The 18901-nt window shown below is 40.4% G+C and overlaps 1 protein-coding gene across 1 annotated transcript; it reads right to left on the bottom strand.

The window, feature by feature from the left end:
- Positions 1-1592: 1592 nt before the first annotated feature.
- Positions 1593-2250, bottom strand: LOC142173470 (serine/threonine-protein phosphatase 7 long form homolog). Its single transcript, XM_075239067.1, has 2 exons — positions 1817-2250; positions 1593-1656 (listed from the first exon to the last, which is right to left on the bottom strand). The coding sequence occupies exons 1-2, from the start codon at positions 2248-2250 to the stop codon at positions 1593-1595; spliced, it is 498 nt and encodes a 165-aa protein (XP_075095168.1).
- Between the last annotated feature and the right edge of the window lie 16651 nt (positions 2251-18901).

Raw genomic sequence — 18901 nt, 5'->3', positions numbered from 1 at the left:
GCAGCCAGGTCAGTATCGCACAAAGTGGCCTCCGTGACGGGCGAGGATGAAGCCTTAATAAAAACAATATATAAAGATATTTATGGTTAATCAATGAGATAAAAATAAATTTAAATTTAATAGTAATGCAAACATACCTGTGAAAGATCCCCAGCATCCCTCGATAATAAGCCATAACTCAGCCGGCGCCCACTATCCACATCTCGTGTCGGTCGATCATCAGCAACGGTCGATGGTCCTGAAAGATCAGGAAAATACTAATCCCAATCCTCTCGCATAATGGCCATGCCTGCGATCAACAATGGAGCTGATAGGGTCACCTGCGAAGTCCCTGGAGTGAGCTGAAGCTGAAGGCTGAATGATGGCATGCTACTGTGAGAGTGGTCTGGCTCATGGAGGTCACCCGGCTGATCAACTACAACATCCTCAACAGGTGCCTCAATGCCTCATTGCTGGGGACCACCTCTTCGCCGACCCCCACGACCTCGTGGGACACCCCTACCTCGTAGGGCACGCCTGCCACGTCGACCACGTTCCAGCTCCACTGGTGCCCCACGACGGTATTGCTCTGGCGCCATATAGTCAACCTCGTATCCTAGGCGATCATCATCTCGGGCTCGCCTCAATGTCTGGGAAGCCAGATCGGTAACCTACCATCCATACTCGTGCAAAGCAGCTGCTCCCTCTCCGATATACCGATGCATCTTCAGTCCCAACTGGTGGAACTGATGTAGGCCAATAGCATGCACAACATGTAAAATATAAATTACGGAACGCTAGGTTAACGTTATAAGTAAGTATACCAAATAACATACCAGTGCCTCGTGCCTCCTGGCATATGGAACGTACCGACCGCCAATGCGATAAATGGGATTCCCAACGAAAAGTCGGGTAACGCTGCGGTACCAACCCATATAATCATGCTCACCATCCGTCCGGTCAGGTGGAGGGGGGAGCGGAATCAGGTCAAGTCACTGGTCCCAAGTATCGATCTGCGCCTCTAGCCATATCATATATGTCTGTCCACCCTGGAATGATCATCCCGCTGGTAATGTGTGATATGCCAGGCGGGCGGTGGCGGTACAAGCTGCGGGCGGCCAAACTGGCGAAGTACTCGCTCGGTGGCATGATGCTCCACAATATCAAGGCACATCAACGGGACGGAAGAACTCCCCAATAATTCGGTCGGCCGAGCAATAATCGGGCAAACCAGCTATTAGCTCGTCGTTGTATGGCCTCCAAATGAACTATTAAGTAACAATAGAAAATGTGAGTATACGCAACACATATGAAGCCAGGACAAGTAAACTTAGGTATACATTTACCTGTGCGCCCTCCAGCAAATCCAATAAATCCCTACACAAGGGGAGATTATGTCAAGCATCGTACTCTCGTCCATATCCTCGCCTATCAACCCACCTCCTAGCTATAGGGAGAAACGATGGTGGTGCACCTGGATCTAAGGGTGGTAGAGGTGGCTGCAACTGCAGGAATCGTTCCCAGGCCCAAACCTAATATACAAAGTGGACGTCAAAATTTAAGGTATATATTTACTGGGTATGTTATAATAAATAGAGTATTCGACTATGTTTTCACCTGTAGCAGCGGCAAAATTCCAGCAACGTCATGCTGGGTGCCCATGCTCGCCCGGCATATCTGCATGTACAAGTAACCGAGAATAGCAACACCCCAGTTGTAATGATGTAAATCATCTAGCCGCTCAAGATGATGAAGAAATTTCAAGCTGACTAGGTTCCCCGAAATGTTCAGGAACAAAACCCCTCCAAACATAAGGAGCAGTAACAACCTCGTGTACCGGTGAATATAAAGCTCCGGTGTATCATCTGTGATGTCAGCGTGCAATGCCTCCAAATGCTGCCGGACGGGCGTCAAATGCAGACGACTGGCCCCAACCAATGCAGTCTCATCCGGTGGCTGGAAACCGGTGAGCCGCTGCAGCATCTCCATGTAGTGCAAACCCGTATACTCTCTGATGGCATTCGGGAAGGCAACAGGGTGTCCATCAACGGGCAGCCCATATAGGACCTCCATATCCTGAAGCGTGATAGTGGCCTCGCCAATGGGCAAATAGAATGTGTGCATCTCCGGTCGCCACAGCTCTATCAGGGCCGTGATCAACGACCAATCCAGCTGCAGCCGTCCGATCTCCACAATCCTATAAAAGCCTATATCCTGGAGGCGTCTGGCTATACGGGGATGGAGAGGGTGGTCCCTGAGAAAGCCCCACATATCGTCTACTCTTCTGGTGCGGAACGTCTGGGCCAGTAACTGTCCCTCCCATATGTGGGACGACCTATGATCGCCCTGTAATAACAGTAGCTCCAGCCTGGCCGGTCCGGGATGTAAAGGCGGAACCTCCATGTCGTCTACTGTAAATTAAACAATATTAATTATATTATTTTACTTTAATATGTTAGTTTTATTATTTTACATGTTAGTTTTATTATTTTATATGTTTGTTTGTAAATTAAATAATTAATTTTCATAATTATATAAGATTTAATTATTAAATATTCACATATGGGTTCCGGGCTCGATATTTAAGGCCCAGTAACACCAAGATATCCTGAATTCTTGTGTTCATGATTAGAAAAGTTTTCCGATTTATCACTCAACAGGTTTGTTATTTTAAATGTTAGTTTATTATTTATATGTTAGTTTAATATTGTATATGTTAGTTTTATTAATTTATATGTTAGTTTTATTATTTTACATGTTAGTTTTATTATTTTAGGGTTCCAGGCTTGATATTTGAGGCACAGTAGCACCAAGGTATCCTGAATTCTTGTGTTCATGATGAGAAATTTTTTCCGATTTATCACTCAACATGTATGTTATTTTAAATATTAGTTTATTATTTATAAGTTAGTTCAATATTGTATATGTTAGTTTTATTAATTTATATGTTAGTTTTATTATTTTATATGTTAGTTTTATTATTATATATTTTTGTTTATGACTCACTTATTTTTTTATTATAATAAAATTAATTTTTATAATTATACAAGATTTAATTATTAAATATTCACATATGGGTTCCAGGCTCGATATTTGAGGCCCAGTAGCACCAAGGTATCCTGAATTCTTGTGTTCATGATGAGAAACTTTTCCCGATTTATCACTCAACAAGTCTGTTATTTTAAATGTTAGTTTATTATTTATATGTTAGTTTAATATTGTATATGTTAGTTTTATTAATTTATATGTCAGTTTTATTATTTTATATGTTAGTTTTATTATTTTATATGTTAGCAGGTGCAGGGACCCCCTAGTTTTCAAAATTAAAATAGAGGGCAGCAAGATTTTCAACAATATCAACAACAGGCCCAAAGAGCTCATCAAAAAAGCCTTGAAGACTTGATGTACAAATTCATTAAGGCTACTGACAAGAAGGTTGAAAGCCAAACTTCAGCCATCAAGAATTTGGAAATCCAGATGAGCCAATTAGCAACCCTTATGTCTGGACAAATAAAACGTAAGTACCGAGAAAAATCCAAAAGAACACCTCAAAGCCATCTCTGTGCGGTCAGGTAAAACTCTTGATGATCCATACATAGATAGACAAGGAAAGCCACAAGAAGTGGAACATGTAAATGAAGGTGAGAATAAAAGAGACTATGAACTTCTAATAGAACAAAAAAAATAAAGGAAACAAGGTACAAGAAAATGAATTGATGATAAATCCTCACTCTGTACCCCTCCCTTTTCCCCAAAAGCTAAAAAGAGAAAAGCTTGACAAACAATTCTCAAAGTTTTTAGAAATTTTAAAGCAACTTACATTAACATACCTTTTAGATGCTTTGAAGAAAATGCTAAATTTCTTAAAGAAATTTTGTCAAATAAAAGAAAATTGGAAGAAGTTTTAGTGGTTAAGCTTATAGAAAAATATAGTGCTATATTTCAAAATAAGCTTCCAGAAAAACTTGGTGATCCAAGCAGTTTTACATTTTTTTGTACTTTGGGAGGTGCTCATTTTGAAAAAGCATTATGTGATTCAGATGCTTCAATAAATCTAATGCCTTTTTCAATTTTCAGGAAATTAGAACTTGGTAAAATGAAGGACACTGGTGTGTATTTGCAATTAGCTGATCAAAGTACTAAAAAATCGAAAGGAATACTTGAGAATGTCCTCGTTAGAGTTGATAGATTTATATTCCCTGTAGATTTTATAGTACTTGAAATAGAAGAAAATACTGAGGTACCATTGATTTTAGGCAGAACGTTTCTTGCAATAGGAAGAGCAATAATTGATGTCCATCAAGGACAATTAATTTTGCGAGTTGATGAGGAACGAGTAATTTTTGATATGAAGAAAATAATGAAATATCCTGAGGATGAATCATCATCATCTTGTTTTCAAATTGATTTGTTGAATGATGTTGCAAATAAATATAAAGATGATGAGTTGATTACTGATTCATTGAAAAGATGTATGGCAAAGTCAGGTACCACAAGTGATGATGACACCACAATCAGAAAAGAAGCTAAAATGCTGGAAAAGGATTTAGTAAATGAGAAAGTCTCACTAGAAAAAGTTTAACAAAAAATTGAACTCAAAACTCTTCCTTCTCATTTGAAATATATGTTTCTTGAACCAGAATTATTTCCAGTAATTATTTCATCTTCTTTGGCCGCAAAATAGGAAATAAAACTAATTGGAGTTTTAAGAGAACACAAAAGAGCCTTAGGGTGGACTATAGCTGACATCAAAGGAATCAGTCCAGCTATTTGCACGCATTGGATCCTTATGGAGGATACATACTAGCCAATAGTCCAACCCCAAAGGAGACCGAACCCAACAATGCAAGAATTCATCAAGAAAGAAGTAGTGAAACTTCTAGCGACATGTATCATCCATCCGATATCTGACAGTCCTTGGGTAAGTCCGGTGCATGTAGTACCAAATAAAGGAGGTATGACAGTGATAAAAAATGAATATAAAGAACTCATACCTACCAGAACAGTCACAAGATGGAGAGTATGTATTGATTATAGACGACTTAATGAGGCTACAAGAAAAGATCATTTTCCTTTACCTTTTATTGACCAAATGCTTGAAAGAGTTGCAGGTCATGGTTTTTACTGTTTTCTTAATGGATATTCTAGGTATAATCAGATAAATTTCTCTGGAGGATCAGGAGAAAACCACATTCACATGCCCCCAAGGTACGTGTCACGACCTTATTTTCCCTATAGGTCGTGATGGCGCCCAACGTAGCCGCTAGGCAAGCCAACGATAAACTAGCCATGTACTTATTCTTTTTAACATTTTAGAAATGGTTGATTTTAATTATTAAATAAGTGAGAGGTGAGAGATTGAATAAAAATAAAGTGTGAGCAATTATAAGGTCTAGTGTAGTGAAATAAATACCCCAAAATTACCAAATGTCTACTAGCATAATTCTAAGACCTGGTGTCATAACTGTATGAGCTACTAGTAGAATATACAAAACACTAACTACTGTCTGAAGTAGAGTAGATAGAAAGTAAATACAAAAGAGAGATTTCAGGTGATGCAGAACGGACTCAGAAGCAGCTCATCACTAAGTCTTGGAGTATCAGGGGTGCGCGCCGGGATGAATACCAGATTCACATGCCTCAGGTCCTGCACGATTAGTGCAGAAGTATAGTGTGAGTACATAAATAATATGTACCCAGTTAGTATCCAGTCTAATCTCGAAGAAGTAGTGATGAGGGGTCGACATCGGCACTTACTATGGGCCAATAATAAAGTGCAAGAATTATAAACAGGTATGGGACATGGAAATAATAATAATAATAATAATAATAATATTAAAAATAATAACACAACAACAAACAGTGATAAATGGTTCCTTAACGGATGATAAAATTCCAAGAATTCCTCTAGCCAACACCTACTAATCCCAATTCAATTTCTGTCATTAAATGAATTATATCCTCACAGGTTATGAAATAATATTAAGTGTAATTGGGTTCCGAGTATTATCACGCACTCTTTATGTCGAGGCGTACGACCCAATCCAAAAATATACCATGTGCACTGTCGAGGGTCGAATGACACGAACCATAGATGCATCTATTAACCTGCCGAGGCAAACGACCAGCTCCTATGAGAGTAGAGAAGTTTACCTCGCTCGCGGAATACTTGCGACGCGAGTGGACATGGACTTCTCAGAATTATTATATATATTCCTCAATTCTTCCCAAAAATATGAAATCTAAATTGGAGATTTTCAACCTTAAAATCCCAAATCTCAGCTTAAATTAAGACAATTAATAGGCATAACAAATATGACAGTACAATCAAGGCATGGTGTAAATCTAAGACTACCCGGACATCTCATGGAATATAGCTACGCACGGACTCTCGTCACCTAGTGCGTACGTAGCTCCCCGCACAAGTAATTCACAACGAAAATATACCTAAGGGGATGAGTTCCCTCTTACAAGGTTAGGCAAGAGACTTACTTCGTTCTCAAGCTCACTTTTGATCCACAAATATGCTTTAAATCCTCAACTCGGTGCCAAACAACCCAAAACTAGTCAAATGTTATATAAATTAATCAATACATGTTCAAAAGTTCATAATTTAACTATTAGAGTAATTACCCAACCCAAATTAGAAGATTTCTAAAATTCACCTCCTGGCCCACGTGTCTGGATTCTGAAATTTTTCAAAGATAGTTGTTACCCATAGCCTCACGAACTCAAATATATAATTTTTATCCTATTCCACAATCATTTTCGTGGTTAAATCTCATTTTTATCAAAACCTAGGTTTTTCAACTAAACCCACAATTTTCACAATTTGACGGTTAAAATCTACCCATAATCTATGTATTTAACTTACATTGGATATAAATTACTTACCTTCCATAGCTAGGTGAAAACCCCTCTCTAAGAAGCTCCAAAATCGCCCAAGAATTGAAAGAAATGGACCAAAATGGCCTAAGTCCCGTATTAAATGGACCACACTACCTCCAGCATTTTCGCTTTTGCGGACCTGGGGCCGCATCTGCGGAAAATCCATCGCAGGTGCGGTCCTAGCCCAGGCTGGCTGACTCCGCTTTTTAGGATGGGCTCCCGCTTCTGCGGATAATGGAGCGCTTCTGCGGACCACTGGCCACATGCCCAAATCCGCTTCTGCGGCTAAGAGCTCGCACCTGCGCCCAAAAGCTCCCAGGTGCAGGCACACCAGAACTGGTGCACCAGCAGCCCCTTTCAAGCCCTAACTCGATCTGTGCATCGTCCGAGTAGCACCTGAGGCCAACGAGGTCTCATCTAGGTTAACTGTGCTGAAGTCTAACACATGCGACCTGTCGGCATGATACCTCCGGAGCATAGATACATGGAAAACCGGATGAATTTCCAATAGACTGGGAGGCAAGGCAAGCTCATAAGTAACCTCCCCAACTCGTCTCAACACCTCAAATAGACCTATGAACCTTGGACTCAACTTGCCCTTCTTCCCGAACCTCATGATTCCCTTCATCGGCGAGACTTTCAAGAGAACCTTCTCGCCCACCATAAATGATAAATCACGCGCCTTCTGATCCGCGTAACTCTTCTGTCTGGACTGTGCTGTGCGAAGTCGCTCCTGAATCAACTTTACCTTTTCCAAGGCATCCTTCACTAAATCAGTACCGTATAACTTAGCCTCGCCGGTCACAACCTATCTAATGGGCGAACGACATCGCCGACCATATAAAGCCTCAAATAGAGCCATTTAGATGCTGGATTGATAACTGTTGTTGTAAGCAAACTCGGATAAAGGCAAGAATCGATCCCACTGCCCTCCGAAGTCAATCACACATGCTCTGAGTGTATCCTCCAAGATCTGAACCGTCCGCTCCGATGCCCCTCGGTCTGCAGATGAAAGGATGTGTTGAGCTCTATTCGGGTCCCCAACTCACTCTGTACTGCCCTCCAGAAATGCGAAGTAAACTGAGGGCCTCTATCTGATATTATGGAAATAGGCACACCATGCAATCGAACAATCTCTTAAATATAAATCTGAGCCAATCTCTCTAAAGAATACATGGTCACCACCGAAATGAAGTGTACCGACTTGGTCAACCTGTCGACAATGACCCAAACGACATCAAACTTCCTCAAGGTCCGTGGCAACCCAACTACGAAATCCATAGTAATGCGCTTCCATTTTCACTCAGGTATAACCATCTGCTGGAGTAGGCCACCTAGCCTCTGATGCTCGTACTTAACCTACTGGCAATTAAGGCACCTTGCTACATACTCAACTATGTCCTTCTTCATCCACCGCCACCAATAGTGCTGCCTCAGGTCGCGATACATCTTCGTATCACCTGGGTGAATAGAATACCGCGAACTGTGTGCCTTCTCTAGAATCATTTCCCTCAATCCATCAACATTAGGGACTCATAGACGACCCTGGGGTGGCAGAACACCATCCTTACCGATAGTAACCTCCTTGGCACCACCCTTTAGTACCGTTTCCTTGATAACCAATAAGTGCGGATCGTCGTATTGGCGAGCCTTGATTTGCTCAAATAGTGAAGACTGGGTGACGACGCATGCAAGAACCTGGCTGGGCTATGAAATATCCAACCTCACAAGTCTGTTAGCCAAGGAATGAATGTCCAAAGCTAATGGCCTCTCATCTGCGGAAATGAATACCAAACTACCCATACTCTTCGCCTTTCTGCTCAAGGCATCCACAACCACATTCGCCTTGCCCGGATGATTAAGGATTGCAATATCATAATCCTTTAGTAACTCAAGCCACATGCGCTGCCTCAAATTGAGATCCCTCTGCTTGAACAAATGCTGCAAGCTACGATGATCGGTGTAAACCTCATAGGACACCCTATAAAGATAATGCCTCTAGATCTTGAGAACATGAGCAATAACGACAAACTCCAAATCATGTACCGGGTAATTCTTCTCGTGGGACTTCAGCTGACGTGAAGCATAACCAATAACTCTCCCCTCCTGCATCAATACACAACCCATGCCAACATGAGAAGCGTTGCAATACATAATGTACATCCATGAACCAGAAGGCAACACTAACACCGGTGCTGAAGTCAAGGCGGTCTTGAGCTTCTGAAAGCTTGCCTCACAATTATCGGACCATCGGAACGGAGCACCCTTCTGGGTTAATCGAGTCAAATGTGCTGCAATAGATGAGAAGCCCTCCACAAACCGACGATAATAACCTGCTAACCCCAAGAAGCTCCTGATCTCGGTCGCAGTGGTAGGACGAGGCCAACTCTGAACTGCCTCGGTCTTCTTGGGATCTACCTTAATGCCCCCGCTTGATACTACATGCCCCAAGAATGCCACATAATCTGACCAAAACTCACACTTGGAGAACTTAGCATATAGCTTCTGTTCCCACAAGGTCTGAAGCACCAATCTCAAATGCTACTTGTGCTCCTCCATCCTATGCGAGTAGATCAAAATGTCATCAATGAAGACAATGACAAAGGAATCAATATATGGCCTGGACACCCAGTTCATCAAATCCATAAACGCCACCGGGGCATTAGTCAACTCGAAGGACATCACTAGAAACTCATAGTGGCCATATCTACTCCGAAAAGCCGTCTTCAGAATGTCCAAATCATGAATCTTCAACTGATGGTACCCCGATCTCAAGTCGATCTTAGAGAACACCTTGGCACCCTGTAACTGATCAAGCAAATCATCAATACATGGAAACTGGTACTTGTTTTTAATGCTAACCTTGTTCAACTAGCGGTAATCAATGCACATCCGCATAGTCCCATCTTTCTTCTTCACAAATAACACCGGTGCACCCCAAGGCGATACACTCGGTCTGACAAACCCCTTTGCTAGCAACTTCTCAAGTTGTTCCTTCAACTCTTTCAACTCTTTCGGAGCCATGCAGTACGATAGAATAGAGATAGGCTGGGTACCTGGAGCTAAATCAATGTAGAAATAGATATCACGATCTGGTGGCATACCTGGAAGATCAGAAGGAAACACATCCGAGAACTCCCGGACCACGGGCACTGAATCAATCGTCGGAGTCTCTGTAGTAGTATCCCGAACATAAGCTAGATAAGCCAAACAACCCTAATCGACATGTGTCAAGCCTTCAGAAAAGAGATAACCTGACTCGATGCACTGACAGACGAACCCTTCCACTCTAATCTAGGCAACTCTGGCATCACCAAGGTAACGATCTTGGTATGGCAATCAAGGATGGCGTGATATGGAGATAACCAGTCCAATGTCTACTAGCATAATTCCAAGACCTGGTGTCATAAGTGTATAAGCTACTAGTAGAATATATAAAACACAAACTACTGTCTGAAGTAGAGTAGACAGAAAGTAAATACAAAAGAGAGACTTCAAGTGCTACAGAACGGACTAAGAAGCAGCTTACCACTAAGTCTCGGAGTATCAGGGGTGCGCGCCGGGATGAATACCAGATGCACCTGCCTCAGGTCTTGCACGGTTAGTGCAGAAGTGTAGCGTGAGTACATAAACAACATGTACCCAGTAAGTATCCAATCTAACCTCGAAGAAGTAGTGACGAAGGGTCGACATCGACACTTACAATGGGCCAATAATAAAATACAAGAATTATAACAGGTATGGGACATGGAAATAATAATAATAATAATAATAATAATAATAATACAATAACAAACAGTGACTAAATGGTTCCTTAATGGATGATAAAATTCCAAGAAATCCTCTAGACAAACACCTACTAATCCCATTTCAATTTCTGCCATTAAATGAATTATATCCTCACAAGTCATGAAATAATATTAAGTGTAATAGGATTCCGAGTATTATCACGCACGATTTATGCCGAGGTCGTACGACCTGATCCAAAAATATACTGTGTTCACTGCCGAGGGTCGAACAACATGAACCATAGATGCATCTATTAACTTGCCGAGGCGAACGACCTTCTCCCATGACAATAGAGAAGTTTACCTAGCTAGCGGAATACTTGCGACGCGAGTGGACATGGACTTCTCAGAATTATTATATATATTCCTCAATTATTCCCAAAAATATGAAATCTAAATTGGAGAGTTTCAAACTTAAAATCCCAAATCTCAGCTTTAATTAAGATAATTAATAGGCATAACAAACATGCCAGTACAATCAAGGCATGGCGTAAATCTAAGACTATCCGGACATCTCATGAAATATAGCTACGCATGGACTCTCGTCAGCTAATGCGTACGTAGCTCCCCACACAAGTAATTCACAATGAAAATACACCTAAGGGGATGAGTTCCCTCTTATAAGGTTAGACAAGAGACTTACCTCGTTCTCAAGCTCACTTTCGATCCACAAATATGTTTTAAATCCTCAACTCGATGCCAAACAACTCGAAACTAGTCAAATATTATATAAATTAATCAATACATGTTCAAAAGTTCATAATTTAACTATTAGAGTAATTACCCAACCAAAATTGGAAGATTCCTAAAATTCACCTCCAGGCCCACGTGTCCGGTTTCTGAAAATTTTCAAAGATAGTTGTTACACATAACCTCACAAACTCAAATATATAATTTTCATCCCATTTCATAATCATTTTCGTGGTTAAATCTCATTTTTATCAAAATCTAGATTTTTCAACTAAACCCACAATTTCCACAATTTTACATGTTAAAATCTACCAATAATCTATGTATTTAACTTACATTGGATAGAAATTACTTACCTTCAATATCTAGGTGAAAAACCCTCTATAAGAAGCTCCAAAAATCGCCCAAGAAGTGAAAGAAATGAACCAAAATGGCCTAAGTCACGTATTAAATGGACCTCACTGCCTCCAGCATTTTAGCTTTTGCGGACCTGGGGCCGCATCTGCGGCGCCGCACCTACAGAAAATCCATTGCAGGTGTGGTCCTAGCCAGGCTGGTTGACTCCGCTTCTGCGGACGGGTTCCCGCTTCTGCAGAGAGTGGAGCGCATATGCGGTCCAGGCTTGGCCAGCCTCTTCTCGCACCTGCAGACTTCTCATCGCAGAAGTAAGGCCGCTTCTGCGGATGCTCCTCCGCTTCTGCGGACCACTGGCCACACGCCCAAAGCCGCTTCTGCATCCAAGAGCTCGCACCTGCGGCCAAAAGCTCGGAGGTGCGGGCACACCGTAATTGGTGCACCAACAGCCCTTTCAAGCTCTAACTCGATCCGTGCATCATCCGAGTAGCACCCGAGGCCTCGTCCAAACATACCAGCATGTTTGTAAACATGAGACGGACTCGCTCAAACCCTCAGAATGCGGAAAACAACACCAAAACTAAGAATCACACCCAAACCAAATCGAATCAACTTATGAACTTCAAGTTCTTCCAACTTACTCTGAACGCGCACTTAAACTACTCAGAATGGTACCAAATTTTGCGTGCAAGTTTTAAATCACCATACAGAACTATTACCGGGCTCGGAATCCCAAACGGACCTCAATAACTCCAACACCTACTCCAAATCAAATTTAAAGAACTTTTAAACCTTCAATGCGCCAACTTTCAACTTTATGCGCCGAAACGCTCCCGGGTCATCCAAACCCCGATCCGAACATACGCTCAAGTCCAAAATTATCATACGAACCTATTGGGACCATCAAATCCCGGTTCCAAGGTCATTTACTAGAAATGTTGAACCAAGTCAAACTTAACCTTTTAAAGTCAATATTGAGGAACTAAGTGTTCCGATTTCAACCCGAACCTTTCCAAACCCAAACTAACCATCCCCGCAAGTCACAAAACAGCAAAAGCACATATGGGGAGTCTTATTTAGGGGAACGGGGATCTATAAAGCAAAACGACCGGATGGGTCGTTATATTCTCCACCTCTTAAACAAACGTTCGTCCTCAAACGGGTCTAGAATCATACCTGGAGTACCGAATAAGTGTGGATATCTGCCCCACATGTCCTCCTTGGCCTTCCAAATCACCATCCATCATGATTCCCAAACCACTCTAAACTTTCTCAAGGCACGCGTCTATCCTTCCACGGAATCCATATGCTAATCTGCCATTCTTAATTTGGTTAAATCATCTCCTTTAAGCAACTTCTCGACATCTTCTTTTCATACTTGACCTGCTAGCAATTCAACCACCATGAGACACCTCCTACCATGTCCTTCCTCGTCCTTCGCTGCCCAAATGCTGCCTCAAATCAAAATCCATCTCTGTAGCATCTGAACTAATAAATTGCTACCAACTCTAAACCTCCTAGAAGATCATCTTTCTCGAGCCATCAACATTAGAATTACCAATTCGATTCGGAACTGCTACACACCGCTATCTCTGACAACCACTTCTTAGGCTCTATTCCACCACACTTTGCCCGAAGGCAAATCAAAGAAGACTATAACACCGGCGAACCTTAATGCGTTCCAACAAGGATGACGATACCACATCACAAATGAGATTTCCACCATGCTCGAAATACCGAGTCTCGTCACTTCATCAACTAAGGCTTGAACATCCATAGTCTGATTGCCTTTCCTTTGCTGGAATTGAATGCCAAACTTATAAATCATGCACCGTGAAATCCTCTTTTCATGTCATTCACTGTCTCGACACATAGACAAGCACCATACCCTCACACCAACACTGTGCGATAACAACGCATAGACATCATAGCAATTCGTGCACAATCTCGAAACCATAGGAAATATAGATGCTGAGCTGGAACAACAGAACATCCTTCCGTAAGATGACGATAATAGCATGTCCGAGCACGCAGGGAAAACATCCGGCACCATGTCTGTAGTACCACCACAACTACTCGATGCCCGATTGATAACAAGCGCTTCACGTCGCATAAGATTGAGTAGGAAGGAAATAAAGGCATAAGTCTCAAAGGAATCAAACCGCACAATAAGGAATCAAGAAGGGAAGTGCTCCTAACAGCCTTGTAGCCTCTTGAAGATAAGTACAGACGCCTCCGTACCGATCCACAAGACTCTACTAGACTTGCTCATGACTCGTGAGACCTAAGTGAACCTAACACTTTAATACCAAGCTGTCACGACCCAAAATCAACTAAAGGTCGTGATGGCGCCTAATGCCGCCGTCAGACAAGCCAACAGTGATTGATCAACTTAATTACTCATTTTATTACTTTAGAAATCAAAATCTCTATTAATTAAATAGTATAAAATAGAATTTACAGGGTAAAATGATAATAACTACGTGAACTCTAATAACGAACAACCAGTAGGAACCCCCAAAATCTGGTGTCACAAGTGCATAAGCATTAACTAGGAAATATAATAAAATACAACATCTGTCTAGAATACAAGTTAGACAGGAGAATATAAATTACTCTGATGGAGACTCTGTATGCTGCGAATCGTAACATGGAATGCAGCTCACCATAAAGTCCCCGCAAATGTCGCGCCTCTGCGCCCAAATGACCACCAGAAACATATATAACGCTTATCCAATAAGTATCTAGCCTAACCCTAGAGAAGTAGTGATGAGGGATCGACATAGATACTTACTAGTAGTCCAATAAGATAATATAATAATTCATAACAGATATGATGTGCACAACAATGGTGGGGTAAACCTGTAAATTTCATAATCCTCCAAATATTTCTTTTAAAGTATAAATTTTTTGATCTTGTATTCTACCTTAATAACTCAGAAAATGCCAAGTGTCAATATCAAATAAATAAGGAATACCATAAAATGACGGGTATCAGTGGAAGGTTTATCTCGTGAATATTCGTACTAATAGCGATATAACGCATGATTCTGCCGAGGTCGTTTGGCCCAATCCAGAATAATGTGTACACCGTCGAGGGTCGAGCGGCATGAACCATAGATGCATCTATTATACTGGCGAGGCATTCGGCCTGCTCCACAAGAAAGGAAGAAAGTTACCGAATTACGAGACACATGTTTATAATACAGTACATGAGCACATAATGAATATAATCTTTACCGTTTCTCAAATAACTCGCCCACAACTCAAAGTGTTAGGGAGTATACATATATTTATTCCTAAATCAATTTCAATTATAACTTCCATTAATTAAGCCAGCAGAATGAGTTCAAATAATTCAAATATTATATGATAAGATCCTAAGTCTATCCGGACATAAACATGTTTTAGCTACGTATGGACTCTCGTCATCTTATGCATACGTAGCACCCACAACTAGTTACAATAACAATGAATATCACCTAGGGGATAGTTTCCCCCTCACAAGGTTAGACAGGAGACTTACCTAGCTCCGAAGTTCCAAAACCGGCTCTAACGCCTCTCTAACTCTTCAACTCAAGCCAAACGATCCGAAACTAGTCAAACAATGTGTAACTCAGTCCAAATATACTCCAATGCTTATAATTAATCAATTCCTAATAATCCCCAACTCCGCTCTAAAAGTCATTAAAGTTAACTCTCGGGCCCACGTGCTCGGATTCCGAAAATGTTCGAAGATAAACATTACCCATAACATTACGAACTCAAATATATAATTTGTTCCTAATTCCATGTCCAAATTTATGGTAAAAATCCAAAAATACTAATCTCTAGGTTTTCCACCAAAATCCCAAATTTCTACAAATTGCGATGCTTAAATCCATATATAAACTATGTATTTAACTCACAATGTGAAGAAATTACTTACCCCATAATAGATGATGAAGATGGCACTCCAAAATTGCTCCAAAATCGGCTCCCATGGACAAAATGAAGTGAAAATGGCCAAACCCCCCGTTTTAAAAGAACACACTACCCAGCGAGCTTTCGCATCTGCGGTCCATTAGCCGCTTCTGCGGCTTCGCAGATGCGATGCTCCCCTTCGTTTCTACATCTTCCCTCGCTTCTACAGACAAAAGGTCCGCTTTTACGGACTCGCTTATGTGGCAACACTGCCGCTTCTGCGAAGCAGCACTTCCCCCCACTTTCCGCTTCTGCGATCGATCCGTCGCAAGTGCGATTCCGCTTCTGCGGTCCACCTGCCCACTTCTGTGACCCCTGCCTCAGTCATGCCTGGCCGCTTATGTGAAGCCCATCTCCCTTCTGCGAGCACAACTCCGCATGTGCGATTGCACCAGAAGGCAGAATTCCAACAATTGCTTCAAGTCTAAATTAATCCGTTAACCATTCGGAATCCACCTGAGGCCCCCAGGACCTTGACCAATTATACCAACGTATCCCGAAACATATTACGAACTTAGTCGAGTCCTCAAATCATGCCTAACAACATCAAAACTACGGATCGACGATCGAAATCCTTCTTTAAACTTTCAAACTTCGACGAACGCGTCTGATTCATGTCGAAACATTCCGGAATGACGTCAAACTTTGCGTACAAGTTATAAATCACAATACAAACCTATTCCAAGGATCGGAATCCCAAACGGAATTCGATAACACCATAGCCCACTTCAAACCCAACTTATGAAATTCTTAAACCTTCAAAATGCCAACCTTCCATAATAAGCGTCGAAATGCTCTCGGGTGATCCGATACTCAACCCGAACATACTCACAAGTCTGAAGTCTTCATACGAACCCATCAAAACCTTCATATCCCGATTCCGAGGGCGTTTACTCAAAAGTCAAACCTTAGCTAGTTCTTCCAACTTAAAGCTTCCGAAATTAGAATTGTTCTTTCCAAATCAACTCCGAACTTCTTGAAGTTTAATTCCGACTATATGTCCAATTCATAATAACTGAAGTGAAGATACTCAAGTCCTCAAACCTCTAAACGACCGGTCGGATCGTTACAAAAGGCATTTAAGATTCTCAAGAAATAGTTGACTAATGCTCCAATAGTTGTTTCTCCTGATTGGAGCCAACCATTTGAAATAATGTGTGATGCAAGTGATATAGCAGTTGGGGCAATATTGGGACAAAAGAGATACAAAATTTTTAGGCCTATTTACTATGCCAGTAGAACCCTCAATGAAGTTCAAAAGAATTATGCCACAACTGAGAATGAGCTATTGCCAGTAGTATTTATATTTGACAAATTTCGTTCCTATCAAATAGGAACGAATGTTATAGTATTTATTGATCATGCTGCTTTAAAGTACCTCTTAGCAAAGAAATATTCTAGACCCAGATTGCTAAGATGGATACTTCTTTTGCAAGAATTTGATCTTGAAATAAAAGATAGGAAAGATTCAGAAAATCACGTGGCTGACCATTTGTCACGTTTGGAAAATCCTCCAACAGAAACAATAGATATCAAGGAGGAATTTTCTGATGAGCATGTTTATACAACCGCAACAGTTACAAATCAGACACCTTGGTTTGCTGACATTGCCAACTACTTAGTTGGAGGATGGATCCCAAAAGATCCATCTTGAGAACAAAGAAAAAAGCTCAAAAAAGAGACAAGATATTATTTTTGGGAAGATGCTTGTTTAAATTTTGTGCAGATGGTATGATCAGGAGATGTGTACCAGAAACAGAGATGAATAATATCCTAAGCCACTGTCACGATGGAGCTGTAGGAGGACACTATGGAGGAAGACGAACAACCGCAAAAGTGCTTGAAGTTGGTTTTTTCTGGCCCACTTTATTCAGAGATGCAAGAAATTATGTCGCCACTTGTGACAAATTCCAGAGAAGCGGTAACATTTCAAAAAGGGATGAGATGCCTCTTAACTCTATCCTTGTGTGTGAAATATTTGATGTTTGTGGCATTGATTTTGTGGGTCCTTTTCCTCCTTCAAATGGCTGCGAATATATTTTAGTAGTTGTTGATTATGTTTCAAAATGGGTAGAGGCAATGGCTACTAGAAACAATGATGCTCATGTTGTTTGTGCATTTCTCAAGAAAAATATATTCTCTAGATTTGGAACTCCACGAGTTATCATAAGTGATCAAGAAACTCATTTTGTAAATAAACAATTTGCTAGTTTGTTGTCAAGATATGAAGTAACTCATAAAACAGGAACTCCATATCATGCTCAAACAAGCATGCAAGTTGAAGTATCCAATAGAGAATTAAAAAGAATTTTAGAAAAACTATTGGTTCTTCTCGAAAAGATTGATCTTAAAGTTAAATGATGCTTTATGGGCATACAGAACTGCTTTCAAAACTCCCACAGGCACATATTCTGATAGACTAGTTTTAGGGAAATCTTGTCATTTACCCGTGGAACTTGAACATAAAGCATATTGGGTTATAAAGTTGTTAAATCTAAATTTTCCAGATGCAGGTAAAAATCGTTTGTTGCAGCTTGATGAATTGGAGGAGTTCAGACTTGAAGCATATGAAAATGCTAAATTGTACAAAGAAAAGACAAAAAATGGCATGATAACTTCATTCTCCATAAGGAGTTTACAGTTGGAGATCAAGTTCTTTTGTACAATAGCCGGTTGAGATTATTCCCGGGAAAATTCAAGTCACGTTGGTCAGGATCGTACATTGTAACAAAAGTGACCTCCTATAGTGCCATTGAAATACAACGTACAGATGGGGGAGACAAATTCAAAGTAAACAATAATCTTTTGAAGCCTTATATCAGCAGATTCTTCGACAAACATGCTTCAATAATCCTTTTTGCCTAATTTTTAAAATAAGTTGAGCTGGCGACGTTAAACTCAGAACTATTTTCTTCCCCTCTCTTTAATCTTTTAAGTAATTATTCGTAGTAACATATAATATTTCCTTTTTAGTAAATATATATAATAAAATTAGTTTTTTCTTATAAAAAAGTAAAAAAATAATAATTGCATGTTTGTATTATATTATATATATATATATATATATATATATATATATATATATATATATATATATATATATATATATATATATATATATATATATATATATATATATGTAGTATGTATTAATATATTTTGCCATGATAAAGAAGCACTTCCATGATTTCAACAATGAAAGTTTTTTTCTATAATGAAAAAGAATATTTTCTTTGCCA

Source organism: Nicotiana tabacum, chromosome 19, assembly GCF_000715075.1.
Source record: "Nicotiana tabacum cultivar K326 chromosome 19, ASM71507v2, whole genome shotgun sequence".
Classification (NCBI taxonomy): domain Eukaryota; kingdom Viridiplantae; phylum Streptophyta; class Magnoliopsida; order Solanales; family Solanaceae; genus Nicotiana; species Nicotiana tabacum.
The sequence above is the reverse complement of the archived record's forward strand: the minus strand, read 5'-3'. Positions and strand labels throughout refer to the sequence as shown.

Bases quoted from the DNA above. Each gene is read 5' to 3' on its own strand.
- LOC142173470 (XM_075239067.1), bottom strand. From the start codon at position 2,250: ATGTGGGGCTTTCTCAGGGACCACCCTCTCCATCCCCGTATAGCCAGA. The intron at 1,657-1,816 runs GTACACGAGGTT...TTGTACATGCAG, and splicing joins CCGGAGCTTTATATTCACCG to ATATGCCGGGCGAGCATGGG.